This window comes from Cricetulus griseus, chromosome 3 (assembly GCF_003668045.3).
Source record: "Cricetulus griseus strain 17A/GY chromosome 3, alternate assembly CriGri-PICRH-1.0, whole genome shotgun sequence".
Lineage (NCBI taxonomy): Eukaryota > Metazoa > Chordata > Mammalia > Rodentia > Cricetidae > Cricetulus > Cricetulus griseus.
In genome coordinates, this window is record NC_048596.1 from 53,635,589 (window position 1) to 53,655,389 (window position 19,801).

General features: G+C 52.2%; 2 protein-coding genes across 2 annotated transcripts; both read right to left on the reverse strand.

The window, feature by feature from the left end:
* Positions 1–326: 326 nt before the first annotated feature.
* On the reverse strand, positions 327–2,910 carry Kcnk7 (potassium two pore domain channel subfamily K member 7). Its single transcript, XM_027409192.2, has 3 exons — positions 2,574–2,910; positions 895–1,293; positions 327–683 (listed from the first exon to the last, which is right to left on the reverse strand). Exons 1-3 carry the CDS (start codon positions 2,908–2,910, stop codon positions 451–453), a joined length of 969 nt encoding a protein of 322 aa, XP_027264993.1. The 3' UTR covers positions 327–450.
* Positions 2,911–4,579: 1,669 nt separating this feature from the next.
* Positions 4,580–19,788, reverse strand: Map3k11 (mitogen-activated protein kinase kinase kinase 11). The gene is made up of 10 exons (XM_027408583.2): positions 18,542–19,788; positions 13,772–13,952; positions 13,460–13,608; positions 13,197–13,372; positions 12,850–13,093; positions 12,237–12,350; positions 11,330–11,465; positions 11,144–11,235; positions 7,607–7,987; positions 4,580–5,449 (listed from the first exon to the last, which is right to left on the reverse strand). Exons 1-10 carry the CDS (start codon positions 19,281–19,283, stop codon positions 5,112–5,114), a joined length of 2,553 nt encoding a protein of 850 aa, XP_027264384.1. The 5' UTR covers positions 19,284–19,788; the 3' UTR covers positions 4,580–5,111.
* Between the last annotated feature and the right edge of the window lie 13 nt (positions 19,789–19,801).

The following is a 19,801-nucleotide window of genomic DNA, read 5'->3' on the forward strand; positions in this document are numbered from 1 at the left end:
AATTCAAGGCCAGCCTGGTTTACCTTTGTGACATTGTTATAAAGGGAAAAAAAAATTGAAATGGGTCATTCAGCTTTTAACCCAGTGGATAAAAACATTTGTTGGTCAAGCCTGAAGATCTGAGTTCAATCCCTGGAACCACCTAAAGGTAACTAGGAGTGAACCAAACGCACGAAGTTGTCCTTTGACCTCCAAACATGCTCCTTGCCACCAGATGAGTGCACACCTCCACACCCCACATGCACTCACACAGTTGAGTTCTTTCTTTTCTGGTACAGGAAGATTGAGTCCAGAGCCCCCTGGTGCATGCTAAGCAGCCCATTTAATTTTTTAAATTAACACGATCCCTGACATTCTCATACCCACAAGCCCTTCCTGCTGTGTTCCCCAGGGCCTCTGGCTCAAGGTCTCCCAATGTAAATGAGCTGAAGTCCTGCCACCTGACTTGTATCAGCAAGCTGGGGACTGTTCTGATGCTGATGCTGGAGTGGTTTGCTCCAATGCTGGGGGGTCAGGAGGCATGGTACTTAGAGCCAGCTCATCTTGACCTAGGATGCCATCTTGGTCTTCATCTGTTCTAGAACCACTGGGTCCAAAGAATTTCACCAAGGCACGAATCTGTGGCAGCTCTGAGAAGGTCTCTACTGCTAACAGCATGGCCAGGAGCCCCAGGAGCAAGTAACCTGGGGAAAAGAGCTAGTTAGGGCAGCTCTTAAGGTGCTCACCACGGTGCTCCCCATCCACTTACCAGGATCATCCACCCAGTCACTACTTAGAATTCCCAACTCCACCCCCAGTGTTCTCTGGACTACAACAACCATTATGTGCCGTAGTGTAGGATCTCTCTCTGAGTTGTAGTCTAGACTCCTCTACCCTCCTCTTTCCTGGACTTACCAAGAAGTGCAAACTGTCCAAGGTAGTAAATGGCTGGATGCAGGCCACGTCCATGGCCAGGCAGCAAGTCTCCTAGGCCAATAGTGCTGAGTGAGCCGAAGCAGAAGTAGATGGCTTCCAACAGGCTGCAGTCACCCTGTATACCCCATAGCACCAGTGCTGGCAGCAGCACAAAGACACAGGCCACCAGGAGGCCCAGGCCTGCTGCCTGCAGCAAGGCAGCCTGGGCTGGTGCCAACCGCCACCGAACAGCTACCCAGGCACCAGGGCAATTGAACACAGGCAGCAGGCAGTGGCGCAGGGCAGCCACAAGTGCTAGGGAGGCTGGCAGCCCAAGGGCTGCATAGAACACACAGAAGGCCTTTCCACCCGCTGATAGTGGGGCCATATGGCCATAACCTGGGGAAGAACAGCAGGCAGCAAGCTTTTCAGTGGGGTGCCTATGGCGGTCACATTTTCTCCCACATCTCCTCCCACAGAAGTCTGCCTTTGGAGCCAAAATGGTATCAACACTTCAGGCTGGGGTCCTCTTTGACTGGATGGTGGGCAGGTCCCTTAACCTCTCTGGGCTACTGTTGTCTTTTCTGGAAAATTAATCCTGAAGACATTCCCCTAGACCTTTTGCAGCTGGAATAACTTAGAACTGATGTTCTGTCTTTGACAGGCCCTCCCTCTCTCCCTTTCCTGGACTTCAGGTGGAACCTAGGGAGCCACATGTATTCTAGGCAGGCACTCTACAGCTGATGGACCCCTAGTCTGAAACCCTCTTCCTGAGGTTTATCAGTTCTCATCTTAACCAATATTGACAAATCTACAATCAGTGGGGTGCCACCCCGCTTTCATTCCCCACAGGTGTGCCCGTCTTTCAGTGCCATATCTTGTGTTGCTCTGAATCTCCATCTGCCCAGGTGGATAAGATTTATGGTGGGGGAAACAGGCAAGAAAACAAGAAGTTATGAAAATGAACTTTTTCCAGCATGCATGAGAGAAACAGGAGCAAGAAAGGGAGAGGTGGGAGAGTGGTGCATGCTGGGAGAACAGGATCAACGGGGTTCACGGGTTGTAAACTCCAAAGCTCATAGGAATCAGATGTGAGGTAAGACAGCAGAGAAGACTGGATGGGCCAGGGCTTGTGTTCCCAAGGCAGGCCCTATTCTGCTCCAGCCAATTGGGAAAGAAGTTAGAAATACGTGTTACACTTTAAAAAGTATTTAGACTATTTGCAGGACAACAAAACAAAACAAAACCCTAGAGCTTATTTCCCTGAGCCTGAGCACATGCTGCTCTCCTAGCCAGGGCTTTCATCAACCCTACTTATTTCTGCACCCTGTTGACTGGGCTCTGAGAGCATCATTACCTCCTCTTCTCACCCTCTTCGGAGAGCAGCTACACTGTGTTTCCTGCAGCATCTAAGAATCTCTCCCACCTTGTCCTATTCTTTGCTTGGATTCAGGCCTATGTGATCTGGGCTTCTCTCCTGGATTCAGAGTGCATAGGGTGGAGCTGGGGAGGCCACACCCCTCCTGGCAACTTAAGTGGAGGCACCAGTCAGGGTGTGTTGTGTGGGGAGCCCCAGTTGTGATGCCAGGCCTGATAGAGCCTGGGCTTTGTCTGGAGCTTTGGGATAGGGGATGGGCTCTCAGATCCTCCTCCTGGATTGCCTGGGGGTGGTGGCCTACCGGTGGTGGTGAGGATGCTGGCAGTGAACAGCAGAGCTGAAGGCAGATCCCAGTTGCTTGCCTCGGAGCTGGAGCCGGAGCCTGAGCTGTTGCCCAGGCTGGAAACTCCATGGGCCTGTGCTCTCAGGGCAGCACTGAGCAGTTCCTCCAGTGCCTCAGGTGGCAAGCAGGCCCTGTGTTCTGCCTGGAAGGCAGACAGCTCAGCCTGGAGCTGGGTCTGGAGCTGGAGTGCTGGAGGGCCCTCTAAGGCCTGAAGCACTATGGCCCCAAGGCCCATGGCCAGCAGGTGGGCCACAAGCAGGAGCAGGTATCGGGCCCAGGGCTTCAGACTCCGCATAGCATGGCACTGAGTCTCAGGCAGTGAGAGAGCTGCCTAAGTCACCACAGGCACCAGGGAGGGGTTGTGAAGGGCGTGGCTGGGAGGTGCTGCGTGGGTAGGTGGGGTGAGTGTGAATGGAGGGAGGTGAGCTACAGCACTCCCAGCAGCTGGACACTGGGGGTGGGTGGAGGAAGACACTTAGTGAGAAGAATGGGTGAGAAAATTCTAGCCTGGAGAGGGCCTCACACCTACTCAAAGTCACTTTTTCTCAGTCATGTATCTACTTGATTTCACTCATTCAGACACCAGGGAAGACGGCAGACACAGGTTTCTGCCCTCCTGGTGCTCACCCAAGAAATCTGCTGAGAAACCACCAGGGAGGGCAAGCTTCTCAGGAAAACTCTTTGAAGGAAGTAATGTTTCAACCAGAGACTAAGAAGCCAGTTATGAACTGGGTGGTTGTAACGCATGCCTTTGATCACAGCACTTGGGAGACAGATGCAAGCCTGACTTCGAGGCCAGCCAGGTCTACAGACATAGTTCCAGAACAGCCAGGGCTACACAGAGAAACCCTGTCTCGAAAAATAAAACAAAACAAAAGCAGTTGTGGCACTGGAGAGATGGTTCAACTGTAAAGAGCACTGGCTGCTCTTCCAGAGGGCCTGGGTTTGGTTCCTGGCATCTACATGGCAGCTCACAACTGCCTATAACTCCAGTTCCTGGGCGTCTGAAGAAGGGCAGATTTCTGTGAGTTTGAGGCCAACCTGATCTACATAGTGAGTTCTAGGTCAGTTAGGGCTACAGAGTAAGATCATATCAAAATAAATAAAATTAAATAAAAATTTAGAAATAACAATAAAGTCAGGCATATAGCAATCAAGAGACTAACCATGAGGAAAGGTCTGAGGTCATAGGCCTTTGAGAACAGTGGACCCAGGGAAATCTCTACAGGATTCTATGGTATTCTGAGTGGAATTGTGGGATTTAGATGGAAGTAGGGGAGAAAAATGAGGGAAGAGCACTCTGGACAGGTGATGCTGCCAAACTTCCTGTCCCAGCTTTTGCTGAGATGTCCTGCCTCCCTGGCTGGCTAGACTGCAGCCCTGGAATGGCTGCCATGTGTAAGTGGGGGAGGGTCACTCAAAAACCACAGAGGAACCCTAGCCTAGGACAGAAAGAACCTCAAAGCAGGATCAAGAATGCCAGGGTGGGTCACGGTGATACCTGGTGGGCGCTTATTCTGCCTATATCCAGGCCATGGGCTAGAGATAAACCCAGCACAAACCCTCAAGATTTTTCCCAGAGGGCTATGGGAGTGAGATCTATTGGGGTGGGGAAAGCATGGCCTGGGAAGGATTCCTAGGGATGATCTTGCAGCTGGGCTCAGAAGACAGGCAGGAGGGACCACCCACTAGCAGGGAGCAGCAGGGCAAACCTTCACTTGAATGGTAGAAATGTGGAGCGGACAAAGGCTGGCAGTGGTAACCAGGCAGATGAGATCAGTTTCTGCATAATGCTGGGAGGTGGACAGGGGCCCTTGTTGATTATCCAGATGGTAGGCTGGGCCCTAGGAGAGGAGTGTGGTACCAGGCAGTCTAGATTTGTCTCAGGCTATTTATTTGCCTATTATTTTAGGGGCATGAAGACAAGGAGACTGGATTACCTCCAAGAAAGGTAATAGACTGCATTTGGGGAGACAGCTTACGAGTTTATTTGGCTTAATTGGCTCCCCAAGCCAAGGCCCCAACCTTGGCTGGGGCAGTAGAAAGGCACCCAGAGAGTCCCAGCTCTGATAACCTCCAGGGTAGAAGGTCCAGGAACTAGGCCTTGGGGACAGGGGCCACAGTAACAGGACTTGGTCAAAAGTGCTGGTGACACCTGAGGTCGGCCCCTCTCCCCTGTACCTCCCCCTCCTCTCTGCACCACTCCTGGGGGCAATTCCCTGAGACAGGCTCTGGTCCTCCCAACCAGCTAGGTACAGTGTCAGGCCCCAGCGGGGCAGGTAAGTCAGGAGACCTACAGGTTGTAGGTATGTGGGGTGTAGCCCCCATCCAGTGTGAAGGCTTTTCTGTGCAGTGTAGTGTTCCTGACCCCCCAAGGGGTCGGGGTCCCTGGGGGAAACCAAGGCAGCCACACCAAGAGGCCTGCCTGGCTCCTCTTCCAGTGTATGCTATGCCTCCTCTAAGGCAGCGGGAGCGTGGGGGTGTGGCCTGGCCCACTCAAGGCCCTGCTTCTGGTGCCCATGGGGCCTGAGCACCTATGTCTTTGGTCTGTGTCCGGCAGTCCTGGGAGCCTCCCCGGAAGGGGTTGGCAGGTGGGGAGTCCCAGAAGGGATCTGAGTCCGGGAATAAAGTCCAAGGTGCCCGTCGGGGTGCAGGCTGTGGAGAGGGCAGGGGTGAAGGCCGTGGCCCAGCTGACACAAAGCTCCATGGGTCAATACGGCTACGGAGTGGTGAGGGCCGAGGTCGGCTGATGAGGCCCAAGGGTGGTGATCGAGGGGTTCCAGGGGTGCCGGGAGCTGAGCGTGATATTCCTGGTGGGGGTGAGACAGTTCTTCCTATGGAGTTTTAAAGAGGTAAATGGTTAGACATCTACTAATTCCTAGGTGTTCCCAGAAGGAACTGCCCTGCTCTGGCCTAATCTTCTAGCTATTTCTGTGAGCCTATGTGATTCTAAGGCTCTTTAATGTGCCTGTTCATCACAGTGTTTCAGAGCCAGGCTGTCCTAGACCTCTCTGGGCTTGGTGACCTACTAGCTGTGGGAGCCCTGAGCCTTTATATCTATCTACATGCTCTGTGCACTTTAACATTTCCTCATCTAAGCTGGTCAGACCGCTTAGCAGTTAAGGGCGCCTGCTGCTAGGACTAATGACTTGAGTGGAACAAGAGAACTGACTCCGAAAAGCTGTCATCCATATTTGCACTATGGCATGTGTCCCCCACAATGAATAAATAAATGTAAAAATAAACTAATTTCCTCATTTAGCCTATCATCTCAGAACTTGGGATGCTGAGTGAGACAGGAGGACTAGGAGTTGAGGCCAGCCTGGGCTACACAGGGAGACTCTATATATAATCAAACAAAAATATTTCATCTAGCCGGGCGTTGGTGGCGCATGCCTTTAATCCCAGCACTCGGTAGGCAGAGGCAAGTGGATCTCTGTGAGTTTGAGGCCAGCTTGGTCTCCAGAGTGAGTGCCAGGATAGGCTCCAAAGCTACACAGAGAAACCCTGTCTCGAAAAACCAAAAAAAAAAACAAAAAAAAAAAAAAAAAAAAAATCATCTAAAAACTGGGTATAAGAATGTTTGATACAGTTGGGTGGTGGCGCACGCCTTTAATCCTAGCACTTGTGAGGCAGAGGCAGACAGATCTCTGTGAGTTCGAAGCAGCCTGGTCTACAGACAGAGTTCCAGAACAGCTAGGGCGGTTAAACAAAGAAACCCTGTTTCAAAAAAACCAAAACCAAAAAAGAAGAAGAATGTTTGATATGGGGTTGGAGGAGAGATGGCTCAGGGGTTAAGAACATTGGCTGTTCTTCCAAAGGACCCAGGTTCAATTCCCAGCATCCACATGGCAGCTTACCGAACTGTCTGTGTCTCCAGTTCCAGGGGATCAGACACCCTTACACATACATATATGCAGGCAAAACACCGGTCAATGCTCCCAAAAAAATTAATTAAAGGGCTGGAGAGATGGCTCAGAGATTAAGAGCACTGACTGCTCTTCCAGAGGTCCTGAGTTCAATTCCCAGCAACCACATGGTGGCTCACAACCATTTATAATGAGATCTGGTGCCCTCTTCTGGCCTGCAAGCATACAAGCAGGCAGAAAATTGTATACATAATAAATAAAATCTTTTAAAAAAATTAATTTAGCCGGTCGTTGGTGGCGCATGCCTTTAATCCCAGCACTCTGGAGGCAGAGGCAGGCGGATCTCTGCGAGTTCGAGGCCAGCCTGGTCTCCAGAGTGAGTGCCAGGACAGGCTCCAAAGCAACACGGAGAAACCCTGTCTCGAAAAACCAATAAATAAATAAATAAATAAATAAATAAATAAATAAATAAATAATTTAGGGGGCTGGAGAGATGGCTCAGAGGTTAAGAGCTCTGGCTGCTTTTCCAGAGGTCCTGAGTTCAATTCCCAGCAACCACATGGTGGCTCACAGCCATCCATAATGAGATCTTGTGCCCTCTTCTGGTGTGCAGATATACATGGAAGCAGAATGTTGTATACATAATAAATAAATAAAATCTAAAAAAAGTCTAAGAATTTTAATTTAAGAATGCTTGATACAGCTGGGCGCACGCCTTTAATCCCAGCACTCGGGAGGCAGAGGCAGGTGGATCTCTGAGTTCGAGACCAGCCTGGTCTACAAGAGCAACTTCCAGGACAGCCTCCAAAGCCAAGAGAAACCCTGTCTCGAAAACCAAAACCAAACCAAAACAAAAAAAAATGCTTGATACACAGATTATAATTTAATGTAATAACCTCTCTATAGAATGGTTACAGTACTTGGTCCAATTAATCAGTAAGAGTCTGTCACCATTAGGGAGATTTGTATTATTTCACAGCTGAACCTAGAGCTCTACCAGTGGCCCCAGAGCCTAAGGATCTGGTTTGGGTCCCTAGCAGCTATCTGAGATCCTTGGAGTTCCTAACAATTCCTCCCTTTTCAGAGGGTCTTTATCTTGCCCTCTGTCTAAAGGTCACTCACCTCGTGTCTCTTCCCGCCGAGGGCTCTTGGCTGACGGCTGGCCAGAGGGAACACCTAGGTCCAGCAATAAGGGTGTCGGGTTGGGTGGGCCACGGGCATCGGGTGTTGTGGGTGAAAGGCGAATGAGCGGGGTGGAGGGCAGCTCGGCTGGGCTGGGTGAGGGCATCTGTGCAGGGGGTGGTGCTGGTGGGAGCTCCCCACGTTCACGGCTCAGGCCTCCTGGAGGCTGCAGGTCACGTCCGAGACCCAGGGAAGCTAACAGAGCGGTGCCCCGCAGCAGTGCACGTTGGATCAGTTTGGGAGTCCCCGAGCTGTTGCCGCGTTCTGTGGGCCCAGAACGCCGTGGCTCCTCTGGCTCTGGGCTAGGCCGTGGAGGGTTACCTGTGAGCAGCAGTGGCTCAGGTTAGATTGAGGCTAGTACGTCTGCGAGGTGAGAATCCTGGGGACCCCTCAGTGGCCTTGGAACAAGAACTGAGTTCTGCTTCCCACTGCCATCTTCCTGTGCTCTATCTGCAGAGCGGCTCTTGCTGGTCTGCAGAACCTCCCCATCACACACATTTTGTCAAAGGGAAGGGGTCTGGGGGCAGGGGCAACAACCTGGAACAAAGTCTGGAAGCAGCTTTTGTAGAAGATAGCTATCCTCCAAGCACACCAGCCCACTTCCTCAGAGGAGCTGTAACTTTTTGCAAGCGACCCCCTCCAGTCAGGCTTGTTTATGGTCCTCCACAGGAGGGGTCTGGGAGGGCCACTGGACCTTCACCTCACCTTCTCAGGTGCTCTCTCCTGTACCTCCTAGCCAGCTGTCCTGAGAGTCCTTCACATTGCATTGTCATCGAAGCCCTGCCTGCTCTAACCCCTTGTCCTTCCCTCTTTGTGACAGGCACCCAGCTGACTAGTCTGGAGGTCTGGGTGACTAGAGAAAGAAATACAAGGCTAGGGAATGTCAGCTGCTGCTGTGAACAGGATTTAGCTGGGGGTTCTGTAGGCCCAGGAAGTCCTCTTTTTGAAAAAATATTTTATTTGTATGAGTATTTTGGCTGCATGTATGTCTGTGTACTACTGTGCATGCCTGGTGCTTGCAGAGACCAGTAAAGGGCAATGGATTTCCCTGGAACAAAATAGTAATAAAAATGTAAAAAAGAATCTAAAACAAGCAGGAGAAAAATGAAAAGAGGGAAGTGAGAGTGGAGACTGGAACCCAATAGGGTGACTAGAAGTTCCTGAAGTCAGTTCTGAGAAATAGAGGTCCCAGAGTTAAGTGGCTTGTCCAAGGCAACTTGCCTAGGATTTACATTTGCTTCTAAGCTCCTGCTATTTAGGAGAAGACAGCATTAGACACTTGCCCCGGAGTTGAAGGCGAACTTGCTTCCAAGGGGCTTTGGGCTAGTGAGTGTGGCTCCTGGCAATACCCTTTAGGCATTTTTCTGTCAGTGTAGGTTGACTGCAGGCTGCCAAAGAGGAACTCACTGCAACCAGGTTCCCAAGGGCCAGAACCTCCATCTAGGGATCCCTGGTAGTGGCCTACTCACAAGATGCTGAGTGTGGGCCCTCTGTGAGCTAGCTTCCCAGCTGTGGGTGTTTGGAAGGTCAAGTTTATGTACTCTTCTCATAGACCCAGAGGGCAACAAGAGTACAGGCTTGGGTCAGGGAACCACATGCTTAGGCTGGGGTGGTGGTGTCCTCTCATAAAGAGTGACCAGCAGGAGAGGTGTGGGATCTAAGTCTTGTGTCCCTTCCTCTGGGAACTATGGCTAGAGAGCTTGGCAGGACATCACCAAGGATTGATCTGACCTACACCCAGGTTCAGAGGCCCTCAAATTCTCCTTTGGTCCTTCTGGCCTGGTGCATTCTAGAACAAACAAATTCAATCCCCCAGGTCTTCCAGTTTTCAGTTCAACCCTCATATAACAGCCAACTGTGGGCTGTAACTGCTGGAGCAAAATATGTGAGGGCTGGAGAGATGGCTCAGTGATTAAAAGTGCTGATTGCTGCTCTTCCAGAGGACCTAGGTTCAGTTCCCAGCACCCACATGGGGGCTTACAGCCATCTATAACTTCAGTTACAGGGGATCTGATGCCCTTCCCTCTTGTGCTGTTTGCAAGCAATGCATGTACACAGTGTACAAACATACTTCCAGACAAAACATCCAAACATATAAAATAATAAAGTAATAATTAAAACCAGGTGTGGTGGCACAAAGCTCTAATCCCAGCACTTGGGAGGCAGAAGTAGATGGATCTCTGTGAGTTCGAGGCCAGTCTGGTCTACAAAGATAGTTCCAGGACAGTCAAGGCTATTATTACACAGAGAAACTCTGCCTCAAAAAAACCAGAAAAACAAACAAACAAACAAACAAACAAAACAAATAAGTAAATCTTAGTAGAGGGAAGCCGAAGAGCTTGCTTCCAAGGTCAGATGAACCTGGGTTCAAATTCTTGCTCTGCCAGTGCCCTACAGCAAACCATTTAACTTCTCTGTGCCTCAGTTTCCTCCTCTGTAAAAGGGAGCCACTGACCATATCTGCTTAGCAGATAGGAAAAATCCAATAGCTGTTATTATTACAGAAACATGTGGAAGGAGGTGATGGCTACGTCTGTGGGTGCTGAATGGGATGGCCACACAGCTATTGGGCAGTTTGGTGAATAGGGCTCAGTCTCAGAGCCACTGAAATAGGGTCTAAGGTCTACATTCTGCTGTGTGAAGCAGATAGGGCTGGGATTCCTGCGTATGGTCCTAGGTTAGAAGGGGGTCCCATAGACACATCACAACTTTCTTGGCTCTGTGGAGTCTGGACAGTGTTGACCTGAGCTGAGCCGTCTTCCCTCTGGTGCTGGAGCCCCATTTAGCTTCCTAAGTAGTTTGTATAGAAGGAAAACTTCCCAGGAAACCAGCTGAGAATATGGAAGCCACCCACAGCTTCTCTTGGTTAGAGTCCTTAGCTGGGGATCTGAGGTAGCTTACTCCCTCCCCACTTGGAGACTCAACTTTCTTGCATCTAAAATGGGGAGAATAATGGCTCCTTACTCACGGGGTTAGACATGTCTCCCTCACAGTGAGGCCATTTTCATTACGAAGAACAGAAGCCTTGAACTTCCCCAGATGCAAACAAGGCCCCAGATCTTTTCTTGCCTTGTCTTACTATCTTCTTCTCCACCCATGGACTCCCAGAAGGAACTCAAAAGAGCACTGTGGAAGCCATTAGAATGGCTCTACCTTTTCTGGGTACCAAATGGAAGAAACCATTCCCTGCTTCTTGTCTTTGATGGAGCCTGTTGAGGTGCTGCACAGGAGGGCTAGTCTCTAGAAGTCTCTAGAAGCCCCAAGGCCTCAGGTAAGTCTACTTTTAAGGGTCTGGAGGCCAGAACTGGTGACCCAGGCTCTAGGTCTGGTTCTGTCCTGCCTCACCTTTAGTTTCCTAGTCTTGAGTGAGAGCTCTCAAGGCAGAAATCCATCACTTCCTGCTGGCTTCTCACAGTCTATCCAAGTGTCCACAGAAAGAATTAGGCAAGATCGGATAGGGGAGACAAAGTTACTCACCGTTAAGTGTCGGGGGAGTGGAAGGAGATCCTAGTGGGGATGAGTCATCAGAATCCAGGTACCACGTGGCTTCATCCATGCGGGACCTTCTTCTGGAAAGGGAGGGGCAGGGAAGACATGCTTTGTGAGCCTTAGAACACTAAAGAAGAGTATAACAGCAGGGTTGGGGGACACTCAGACACTTACCTCCCATTCTGGGCCTCCCCAGGCTTGGGGGAACTGGGACCCCAGGCCCAGCAAGCACGCTTCTCTCCATTGCTTGAATCTTCTAAACGTCTAGGGGACTGGCGACCCCAAGTCTGGCCTGACTCTGCAGGTTCCACTGTAAGACAACACCATGAGATCTGAGTCCATCCTTGTCTTCCTGCACCATAACAGCCAGGATGGGGGTAGTGGTTTGGGATTTGGTGAGCTAGGTGGGACTGGGCCCTGAGTCAGCAGTGAGGTGGAAGCATGTACTGAGTCCTTCAGCTGACCTTTGCTACTCAGCAGTTAGCAAGTCACCTTCAACTACTTGAGTTTGAATATTTGCTCTGGCACTTATTGGCCATGTGGCAAAGTACTCATTTCAATTTTCTCGTCTATACTTAGTAATCCACTAGAATTACTGAGTTAATATTTGCAAAACATTCAGGAAAATAAAGACTATAAGAACTCCTGGGTGGCGCACACCTTTAATCACAGCACTCCAGAAGCAGAGGCAGGTGGATCTCTGTTGAGTTCAAAGCCAGCCTGGTCTACAGAGTGAGTGCCAGGATAGGCTCCAAAGCTACACAGAGAAACCCTGTCTCGAAAAACAAACAAAAAGGAACCAAGTGTGGTGGTATAGGTCTTTAATCTTGGTACTCAGGTGGATCAAAGTTAAGAATGTCTCAAAAACAAAACAAAAAAAAATCATGATATTATGTAATTATTTGATTGGGGAACAAAGTAAAGTGGGTTTTTTTTGGGGAGGGGGACGGGGAACTTAAAGGTAAAACTCTAGATGAAGAGGCGGGAAGCCTGGAAGCAGGGGAACAGGATATAGGGAGGAAGGTGGATCCACCTCCAGATGGGGAGTTTTAGGGGCTATGGGGAAGGCCAAGTTTCTTACACTGGATTGCTCGGAAGCGAGGGAAAGTGGGCGAGTCCCCAGCCCCAACCTCAAAGACGTTTCTCCTCCGGTCAAGGCCAGGAGAGGCCTGCACAGTGATTCGGTGTTTGAAATCTGGGATTTTGAAAGGAGAGAGCAGGTGTAGGTTTGTGAAGGGGAAGCACTCAAAACCTCAGGGACCCTTGGGAGGCTCCCAGGCCTCTCTGGTAGTGGCAACAATGGCTGTGTGCTTGGCGCTGCTTCGTTGAATTCCTGCCTCGAGGCCTTCAGCAAAGCGAGCCAAGTAGTTGACCCCCTTCACCAGGACTAACTGGTAGATAAGTAGGTTTACGGTGCAGGGAGGCCAGCCCCACCCTCTAGTCCTCAGAACTTTCAGGAGCACCACTGGCAGCCACTAGCAGCCGGACATGCAAATATTCCCATCGCGACCCGCCCACAGGAAAAACACAAAAAACAACCAACTAAAAATAAACCCCTCCCTATTCCAGCCTTCCAGCTGGTCAGGGCACCGATACCTCAAACCAATCCCAAAGCGGCCAGCAGACAAGTTTGACCACACCCCCAGACACCCACAGCCAATAGCAAAGAAGAAGCCCGGAGCCCCGCCTCTTACCCAGGGGCATGCTGATGCGTTCTCCGCCGTCGCGCGCCCTGAGCTTGCTCCGCTTAAAGGTGCCGCGGCGGCGACGCACGTGCGGCCGTTCTCGGTCCACCTGCTGCAGTAGCAGCGTCAGCTCGCGCTCAAACACCTCCAGCTCCCACTGGGCCAGGAGGTGCTCGCGCCGTCGTAGCTGCTCTGCCTGGGACCGCTGCTCGCGTGCCGCGCGAGTCAGCTCCTCCTCGCGGCTCAGTAGTTCCTGTGCTCCGGAAAGTGAAGGAGGTGGGGTTAGCTAAGCATTGATCCAGACAGACCTCCCACCTCATTCTTTGCCCCATCTTGTATCCCTGGGGTCTTCTCACCTTTTCCTTGGCCCGTAGTTCGTCAAAGAGGCCTTGGATCTCGCGTTTCCAGCCTTCCTGCATGGAATGGAAGGAGTCCCGTGGCATCTCTCGTAGGACCTGCGCCTCTAGCGCCTCCAACTGCTGCAGGATGGAGGCGAAGTCGGGCCTGCGGTGAGGGTCCTGTGCCCAGCAGTCTAATGGGGCAGGATAAGAGAGTCTGTGGATGTATGTGTCTGGGGCTAGGGAATTTTCCCCCTCTCCTGCCCAGCTCGTCCTCTTACCGGCCATGAGTTGTGCAAAGGGCTCAGGGCAGGTAGATGGGATGGGTAATGTTAGCTTGTTGACAGCCACACCATAGGCTACTGCGAGACAGTCTATACCACGGTAGGGCACCTCCCCAGTCAACAGTTCCCACAGCAGCACTCCAAAGCTGTGGGGAAGACAAGGGATTTGTGTGTTTTCTTCACTTCAAAGCAAGGAGTAATTAATTAGGTAATTTGGGGTCTTTCTGGCTTCAGCCCATCTGGCCAGTCTTAAGCACCCCTTCTCACCTTCTGTAGCCCCAGATTGTCCAGTCCCAACCCAGGCTGTACCTCCACACATCGCTGCCCTTTGAGAAGGTGGAGGCCTTGATAACCTCAGGAGCCATCCAGGCATAGGTTCCCGCAGCACTCATTTGTGTGGTTTTGTGCCACTCTCTGGCGAGGCCAAAGTCAGTGATCTTTAGGGTCTTTTGCTCCATGTCATCACCTTCAATCGGCTGCAGCAGCAGAACTGGGGAAGAAGAGGGTGTTGAAAAGAGAGGTAATGGGGCTAGGGGAAGAGCATGGTGCATACACACCCAATAGACATCACGACCAGGACCAAGCACACAGAGGATCCGCCTTGAGAAGCTCACAGCTGGTAGTGAGACTTAAGCGATAACTGTGGCACACATTAACTGGCAAGGGATTTCTAAGTTGCTGCTTCTCCTTCTCTGAGTGCTAGAGGCCAAATTTTTACACTTAGTTGTAACTACATAAACAAGCCACACTAAACCAAATGGAACAAACAGGTAGGAATTATTCCCATTTTACAGGTAGGGAAATGTCTTGATCAAGGTCATAGCAACCAGAGATTCCATTCAGCCTGTGGCTCCAAAGCTAATGTAGCGTTTTCCTGACACTGAATGGAATAAAAACTAACGTGGTAGGTTCTCAGGACTGGTGCTCCGCTTTCAAGAAAAACCTGAGCCAGGCACTCAGGAGGTAGAGGCAGGCGGATCGCTTGAGTTTGAGGCCAGCCTGGTCTACAGAATGAGTTCCAGGACAGCCAAGGCTGTTATACAGAGAAATCCTGTCTCAAAAAACAAAAAAACAGAGAGGGAGAGAGAAACCTGTTGAGTGTCTTGCTACTTTGCTGAGGCAAGGTGTGAACTGGAACCTAGGCTGGGGACTAGGACGGACGGACACCCTCAGTGAGCAAGAAGGCCTGCAGGTCCTGGAGCCTACAGTGACTACCACAGCCTCCCACAGCAGGAGACTCCGTAAGATATCTGCAGAGGGTGTGAGGAGAAAGGGAGGAAAGGGAGGAAAGAATTCTTGGTCAGAATTCACAGGGCTGTCTGACTTTGATGGAAGTGCGGCAACCATTCTCAGAACAAGGAGGAGAGGCAGCAACTTAGAAATCTCTTCCCCGGATAAAAACAGCTCAAGCAGCAGTGGTGACACTCGCCTTTAATCCCAGCACTCTAGACGCAGAGAGGCAGGTGCATCTCTCTGAGTTTGAGGCCAGCCTGGTCTACAGAGCGAGTTCCAGCCAGGGCTACACAGAGAAAGTCTGTCTCAAAAAACAAAAGGGGAGAAAGGAGAACCACCACCAAAAAAAAAAAAAAAAAACCAAAACAACAACAACAACAACAAAAAAGCTCAAGTGAGAAGTTTTAGAGCAATAGGAGGACAAAAGTCATGAATCATCAACGGTCTGAACAGTCCATTTGTAGTAAGAAGTGCCATCTATTTTGAACATGTGTCAGATCTCCTGCACAGGACGTTAGGCTTGCAGTGGGGGCATGATAAGTATCAAGAGTGAGGGAGAGGGGAGGGGCACCTATGTGGCCAGGTGAGTCAGGGAGGGCTTCTCGGAGGAGGTGTTGGACCAGGTTTTCATCTCTGAAAGCCTGAATCCAGAACCCATTTCCACTGCTGCCTAAGCCCTCCCCAAACCCTCCATTTCTCAGGCCTCTTCTGTGTGACTGTTTCCTTGCAGCCTCTCCCATTGTTAGCTGCTTCGATTCTGGTGCTTTTCAGAGCTCAGACTCTCCTCACCACCTCTGGGCTGCTCTATCTCTTCCGGGCACCAGCCCCCGCTCCTGGATAGCATCTTTTAAACTTGGGCCTCTAGGTGAGACAGCAATGACATGCTCTACCTAGTATGGCTGTTTTGCCCTCATGCCTGGCAGACTTTCTTTCAAATTCTCCTAATTCAGAGGATGGTCTTGAACTCCATCTGTTCCTCTTCCGGACTGGGATTGAGTCTGGCATAAAGCATAGGATGACAACAAACCTATCTCACAGGGTTGTCAAAGAGTCTTAGCCCAGGGCTGGAGAGATGGCTCAGTGGTTAAGAGCACTGGCTGCTCTTCCAGAGGTCCTGAGTTCAATTCCCAGCAACCACATGGTGGCTCACAACCATCTATAATGAGATCTGGTGCCCTCTTCTGGGGTGCAGGCATACATGCAGGTAGAACATAGTATACATAATAGTCTTTAAAAAAAAGAAAAAAAGAAAAAAAGAAAAAAAAAAGTCTTAGCCCAGTACAGACATTTAAAAACCTCTAGCCTGGGGCCTGACAGCTGTCATTTGCTTTGAGATGCTGTGCTGACTTCTGTCAGAGTCCATTCCTTCCTCTCCACCCTTAATCCTAACTCCCAAGCTTCCAGCCCCATGTCAGGCTGCTGAAGGCAGCATGGACCCATCGTTGGGCCTGTGCAAGCTCATCTCAGGAGAAACTGTGACAGGCTGGGGTGGGATGCAGAGAGCACAAGCTCTCTCTGGAGCCAGGACCCACCCCTCCACTGAGGACCTCTCACTACCTTTAGCCTGGTCTTTAGCCACCTGTGGGTGCCCACTGACAGGCAAAGCACTTTCTGTACCACTTTCTCAGGTAAGGAAGCCAGTCTCCCTCTTTTTATACCTGTGGCTGCTCTGCTACCTCCCCACTCTCCTCTCTGGCATTTGCCAAGCATCTCACTTCTGCATCCCCAGCTTTGCCTCCAGATTGTTTTGCACCCTGCTTGGGTCCTGAATTCCTCACAGCCTAAGTTACTGTTCCGATCCTGATTGAGACCTTGGGCATGGGAGGTCAGTGGCCATCCAGTGAGGGCTAGAGAGCCCAAGCCTTGGGGCAAGCCTCATAGCCACCTCCTTACTGTGTGTGCCCCCCCCCTCGCCTTTGTCAGGCTAGGGAGTAGCCTGGCCAGCTCACACCTCTTCCTCTTCCCTCTTACGGTCCCTACTTCTCCTTTCTAGGAGGCCTGAGCCAACTTGGGGGGTGTTCTTTGGGGGTGAGTTGGGGGAGGTCAGGTCCAGGCCGGGCTGGCTGGTCAGTCCTGTGACTCGTGGGCTTAGAGAATTCCCCCTTCTCTCTCAGCCAAGCTTTCTCACAAGGAGCCCATTGTCCAGGAAAATCATGCCATTGTTTACTGCCCAAGCCCCCCCCCAGCCCAGGGACTCCCCCCACCCCAATCCCACAGACAGCAACTCGGGCCTAGGACCGGGTCTGTGAAGTTGGATGCCAGACTCAGAGGCTGAGGGCACCTTGCCTGCCCTTCACCGACACCCAGACTCTGAGAGAGAAGCAGGGGAACTAGGGCGGGGGGGGGGGGGCAACCCCTGGCTCCTTCCTCTCCTGAAACCCCTCCACCCCCAGCTCTTTCCTCCCCTGCAGGCAGCTGGGCCAGGGAGGGAACAGGGGCTGGAGCTGGGGCAGGAAGCCAGCCCAGGGGCAGCAGGAAACACAGGAAGCGGTGTGGAGGGTGGGGAGCAGGGGCCTGGACTATTGTTCCATTTTTTTCTGGAAAGAGAACGGAGGAAAAACAGAAGACAGGAGCCCCCACCCCCTGGGCCTTTGGGGAATCCCCCTCAGGCTGGTGTAGGGAGTGGGGTCCCTGGGTGGCTAGGGCCCACTCTGCTCTATGGATTGGGGGATGCTCAGATCTGGCAAGCATTTGAACATCACTGGTTCGGCTACTTTCCTCTAGCCCCTGCTTTACAGCAAGCCAAGGCCAAGAGGCTCAACATGTCTGTGCTGATCCCCTCTAAGGATCTCCATGCTTTCCTCTCCAGGCATCTCGATGACCACTGCTCCCATTGCATTTCCTACTGTTCCCCAGCTGGTACCCTTGGCTGACGCAGACCCAGGTCCTGGTGTCCCCACATTGCTCAGTTCTGCCTCTGAGCCTGCACTGTGGTCAGGCCCTACCCAGACACCCAAGCAAGTACCTCACTAAATGCTGCCTGTTTTGGACTGGCTTGAAACCTGCCTACTTCAGGAAGCCGTCTGAACCTGTCACTAACTTGTCTGTGGCCTATGATAACTCCTATGACCCGGAGTCTGAGATGGTGGGAGATGCAGTCTCCCTTCGCTAGGCACTCCCAGCCCTACTTCCTGATACCCTCTTGACCATCCTGCCAGAAAATATCTACATCCCTGGTTGGGGACATCCCTGCCTGTTGGGCATCCTGTGTCAGGGCTTTTGAAGGCCATTAAGCTGCTCTGGTCCCATCATCCCTCTCTTGTTAGAGAGGCTGAAATCGAGGCTCTAAGTTGGAGTAATCAGCTGGTGACTATGCAGTTTGGGAAGAGTGGGATGGACCAGCCTTGATCTCCAAGGAGGGAGGAAGGTCTTCCCTTCTGAGATCTGTCCTGAAGGAGCTGCCTAAGGGGAGGGAGAGCAGCAGCAGCATGTTTATGAATTTCAGGGAAGGGGAAGGCTGGGAGTAGTAGCCTCTAGGGGACTTCCCTGAGGTGAGGCAGGATGCTGATGGTCCACCTGAGAGAGCTCAGTTTTTTTTTTTTTGTTTTTTTTTTTTTTTTTTTTTTTTTGCTTGTCCAAACTGCAGTCGCAGGCTGGGACCAAGGACTTCTAGGACAGAGGCAGAACTCTGCCAGCTGCCTGGGATTCCTGTTTTGGGGTCACTGACGGGCTATGGGTATCCCTGGATATCTAATACTACTTTCAGGAAGGAGCTGTTGACTCCAACATCTTGTCAACTAGGCTTAGCTAAGAGTTAGGAGGAGATGTGTACGCCTAGGCCTAGGCTGGGCAATGCCCCTGACCCCCCCACCCCCATTCCCCTGCTTCATGCCCCTTGAAACTCACTGTTGTTGGACTTCAGGTCTCGGTGGATCACAGGTACCAGAGCCTCACAGTGCAGGTAGTGCATCCCACGGGCAATCTGCACAGCCCAGTTGACCAGCACGTGGGGGGGCACACGCCGACCAGCCAGGGCGCGGCTGAGAGGCCCACCAGCTGCATACTCCATCACTAGGCACAGGTTTGGCTCCTCCAGGCACACAGCTTTGAGGGCAATGATGTTGGGGTGTGCCAGCATGGCAAAAAGTCGGGCCTCCTGTCGAACACTCTCAGCTGTTACACTGATGTCTTCATCAGGGTCCTGGCGAGCGGCTTTCACAGCCACCAGCTCCCCTCTCCAGCTGCCACGGTAGACCTTGCCGAAGCCACCGATGCCGATCACCTCCTCCAGTCGCAGCTCCTGGAAGCTGGCCACCTCACAGGGGGGTGGGCCTCCACCCCGAGACACATAGTTGGATGGAAAGATGCCCACCTGGCCACCCACCTGGCCCGCCCACCAGCCCTCATCTCCTGAGATGGCTGCATCCCGGGACAGCACTTCCACACGGTCGCCCTTCCTCAGGGCCAGCTCGTCCTGCCCATTGGGCTCATAGTCGAACAGGGCCGTCCAGACAGGGTTGGCATAAGCTGCTGCTGCCTTCGGGGACCCCTCCGGCCGGACTCCACCGCTACCCCCGCCGCCCCCACTGCCACTGCCATTCCATGACCCCAGCGGGCTCTTGAGGAAGAGGTTCTTCAAGGGCTCCATGGCCGGGAGCCAGCTTTGGAATGTATGGGGGACTTTCTTCGGGTGCCCGTGGTCTCCACCCCCGCTGGCTTCTGAGGCCCTAGTGCCGGAACTTGGGCATACGGGCCCTGGCCCTCAGCCCCAGACCCACGCCTCTCTGGGGAGCCAGGAGTGCCGCCTCCCGGCCCCCCGCATCTCGGGCTTCTGGAGGAGGGCACCGAGGGCAGTGTGGTCAGGCTGGAGGGGTGGGGCCCCCTGGCCTCCGGCGCCTCACCATGGCTGAATTGGAGCGGCCGAGTCCCTCGGTCCCGAAGTAGTCCTGGGAACCTGGCTCCAGCGCCCGCCTACTGTAAGGTGGGGCCTGCCAGGGTCAGCGCCTGGACTCTGGTTGCGTCTTCGGGCACAAGAGGTGAAGAGAAAAGTTCCCGGTTGAGCTGAAGCTACCACTACTCGGGATAGTGCCTTTGGCCCCAACAGCTCCGACCCCGTTCCCTTCTTCCTCCTCCCTTTGTACTTTGGCCCCGGGGGCGGGAGGCAGA

Excerpts from the sequence above, each read along its gene's own strand:
- Kcnk7 (XM_027409192.2), bottom strand. The coding sequence starts at position 2,910 with ATGCGGAGTCTGAAGCCCTGGGCCCGATACCTGCTCCTGCTTGTGGCC. Across the intron at positions 1,294-2,573 it reads CAGCATCCTCACCACCACCG|GTTATGGCCATATGGCCCCA; the intron begins GTAGGCCACCAC and ends GTTCTTCCCCAG. Across the intron at positions 684-894 it reads TGGACAGTTTGCACTTCTTG|GTTACTTGCTCCTGGGGCTC; the intron begins GTAAGTCCAGGA and ends TCTTTTCCCCAG.
- Map3k11 (XM_027408583.2), bottom strand. The coding sequence starts at position 19,283 with ATGGAGCCCTTGAAGAACCTCTTCCTCAAGAGCCCGCTGGGGTCATGG. Across the intron at positions 13,373-13,459 it reads CTTTGCACAACTCATGGCCG|ACTGCTGGGCACAGGACCCT; the intron begins GTAAGAGGACGA and ends CTGCCCCATTAG. Across the intron at positions 11,236-11,329 it reads GGGGAGGCCCAGAATGGGAG|AAGAAGGTCCCGCATGGATG; the intron begins GTAAGTGTCTGA and ends CTCCCTTTCCAG.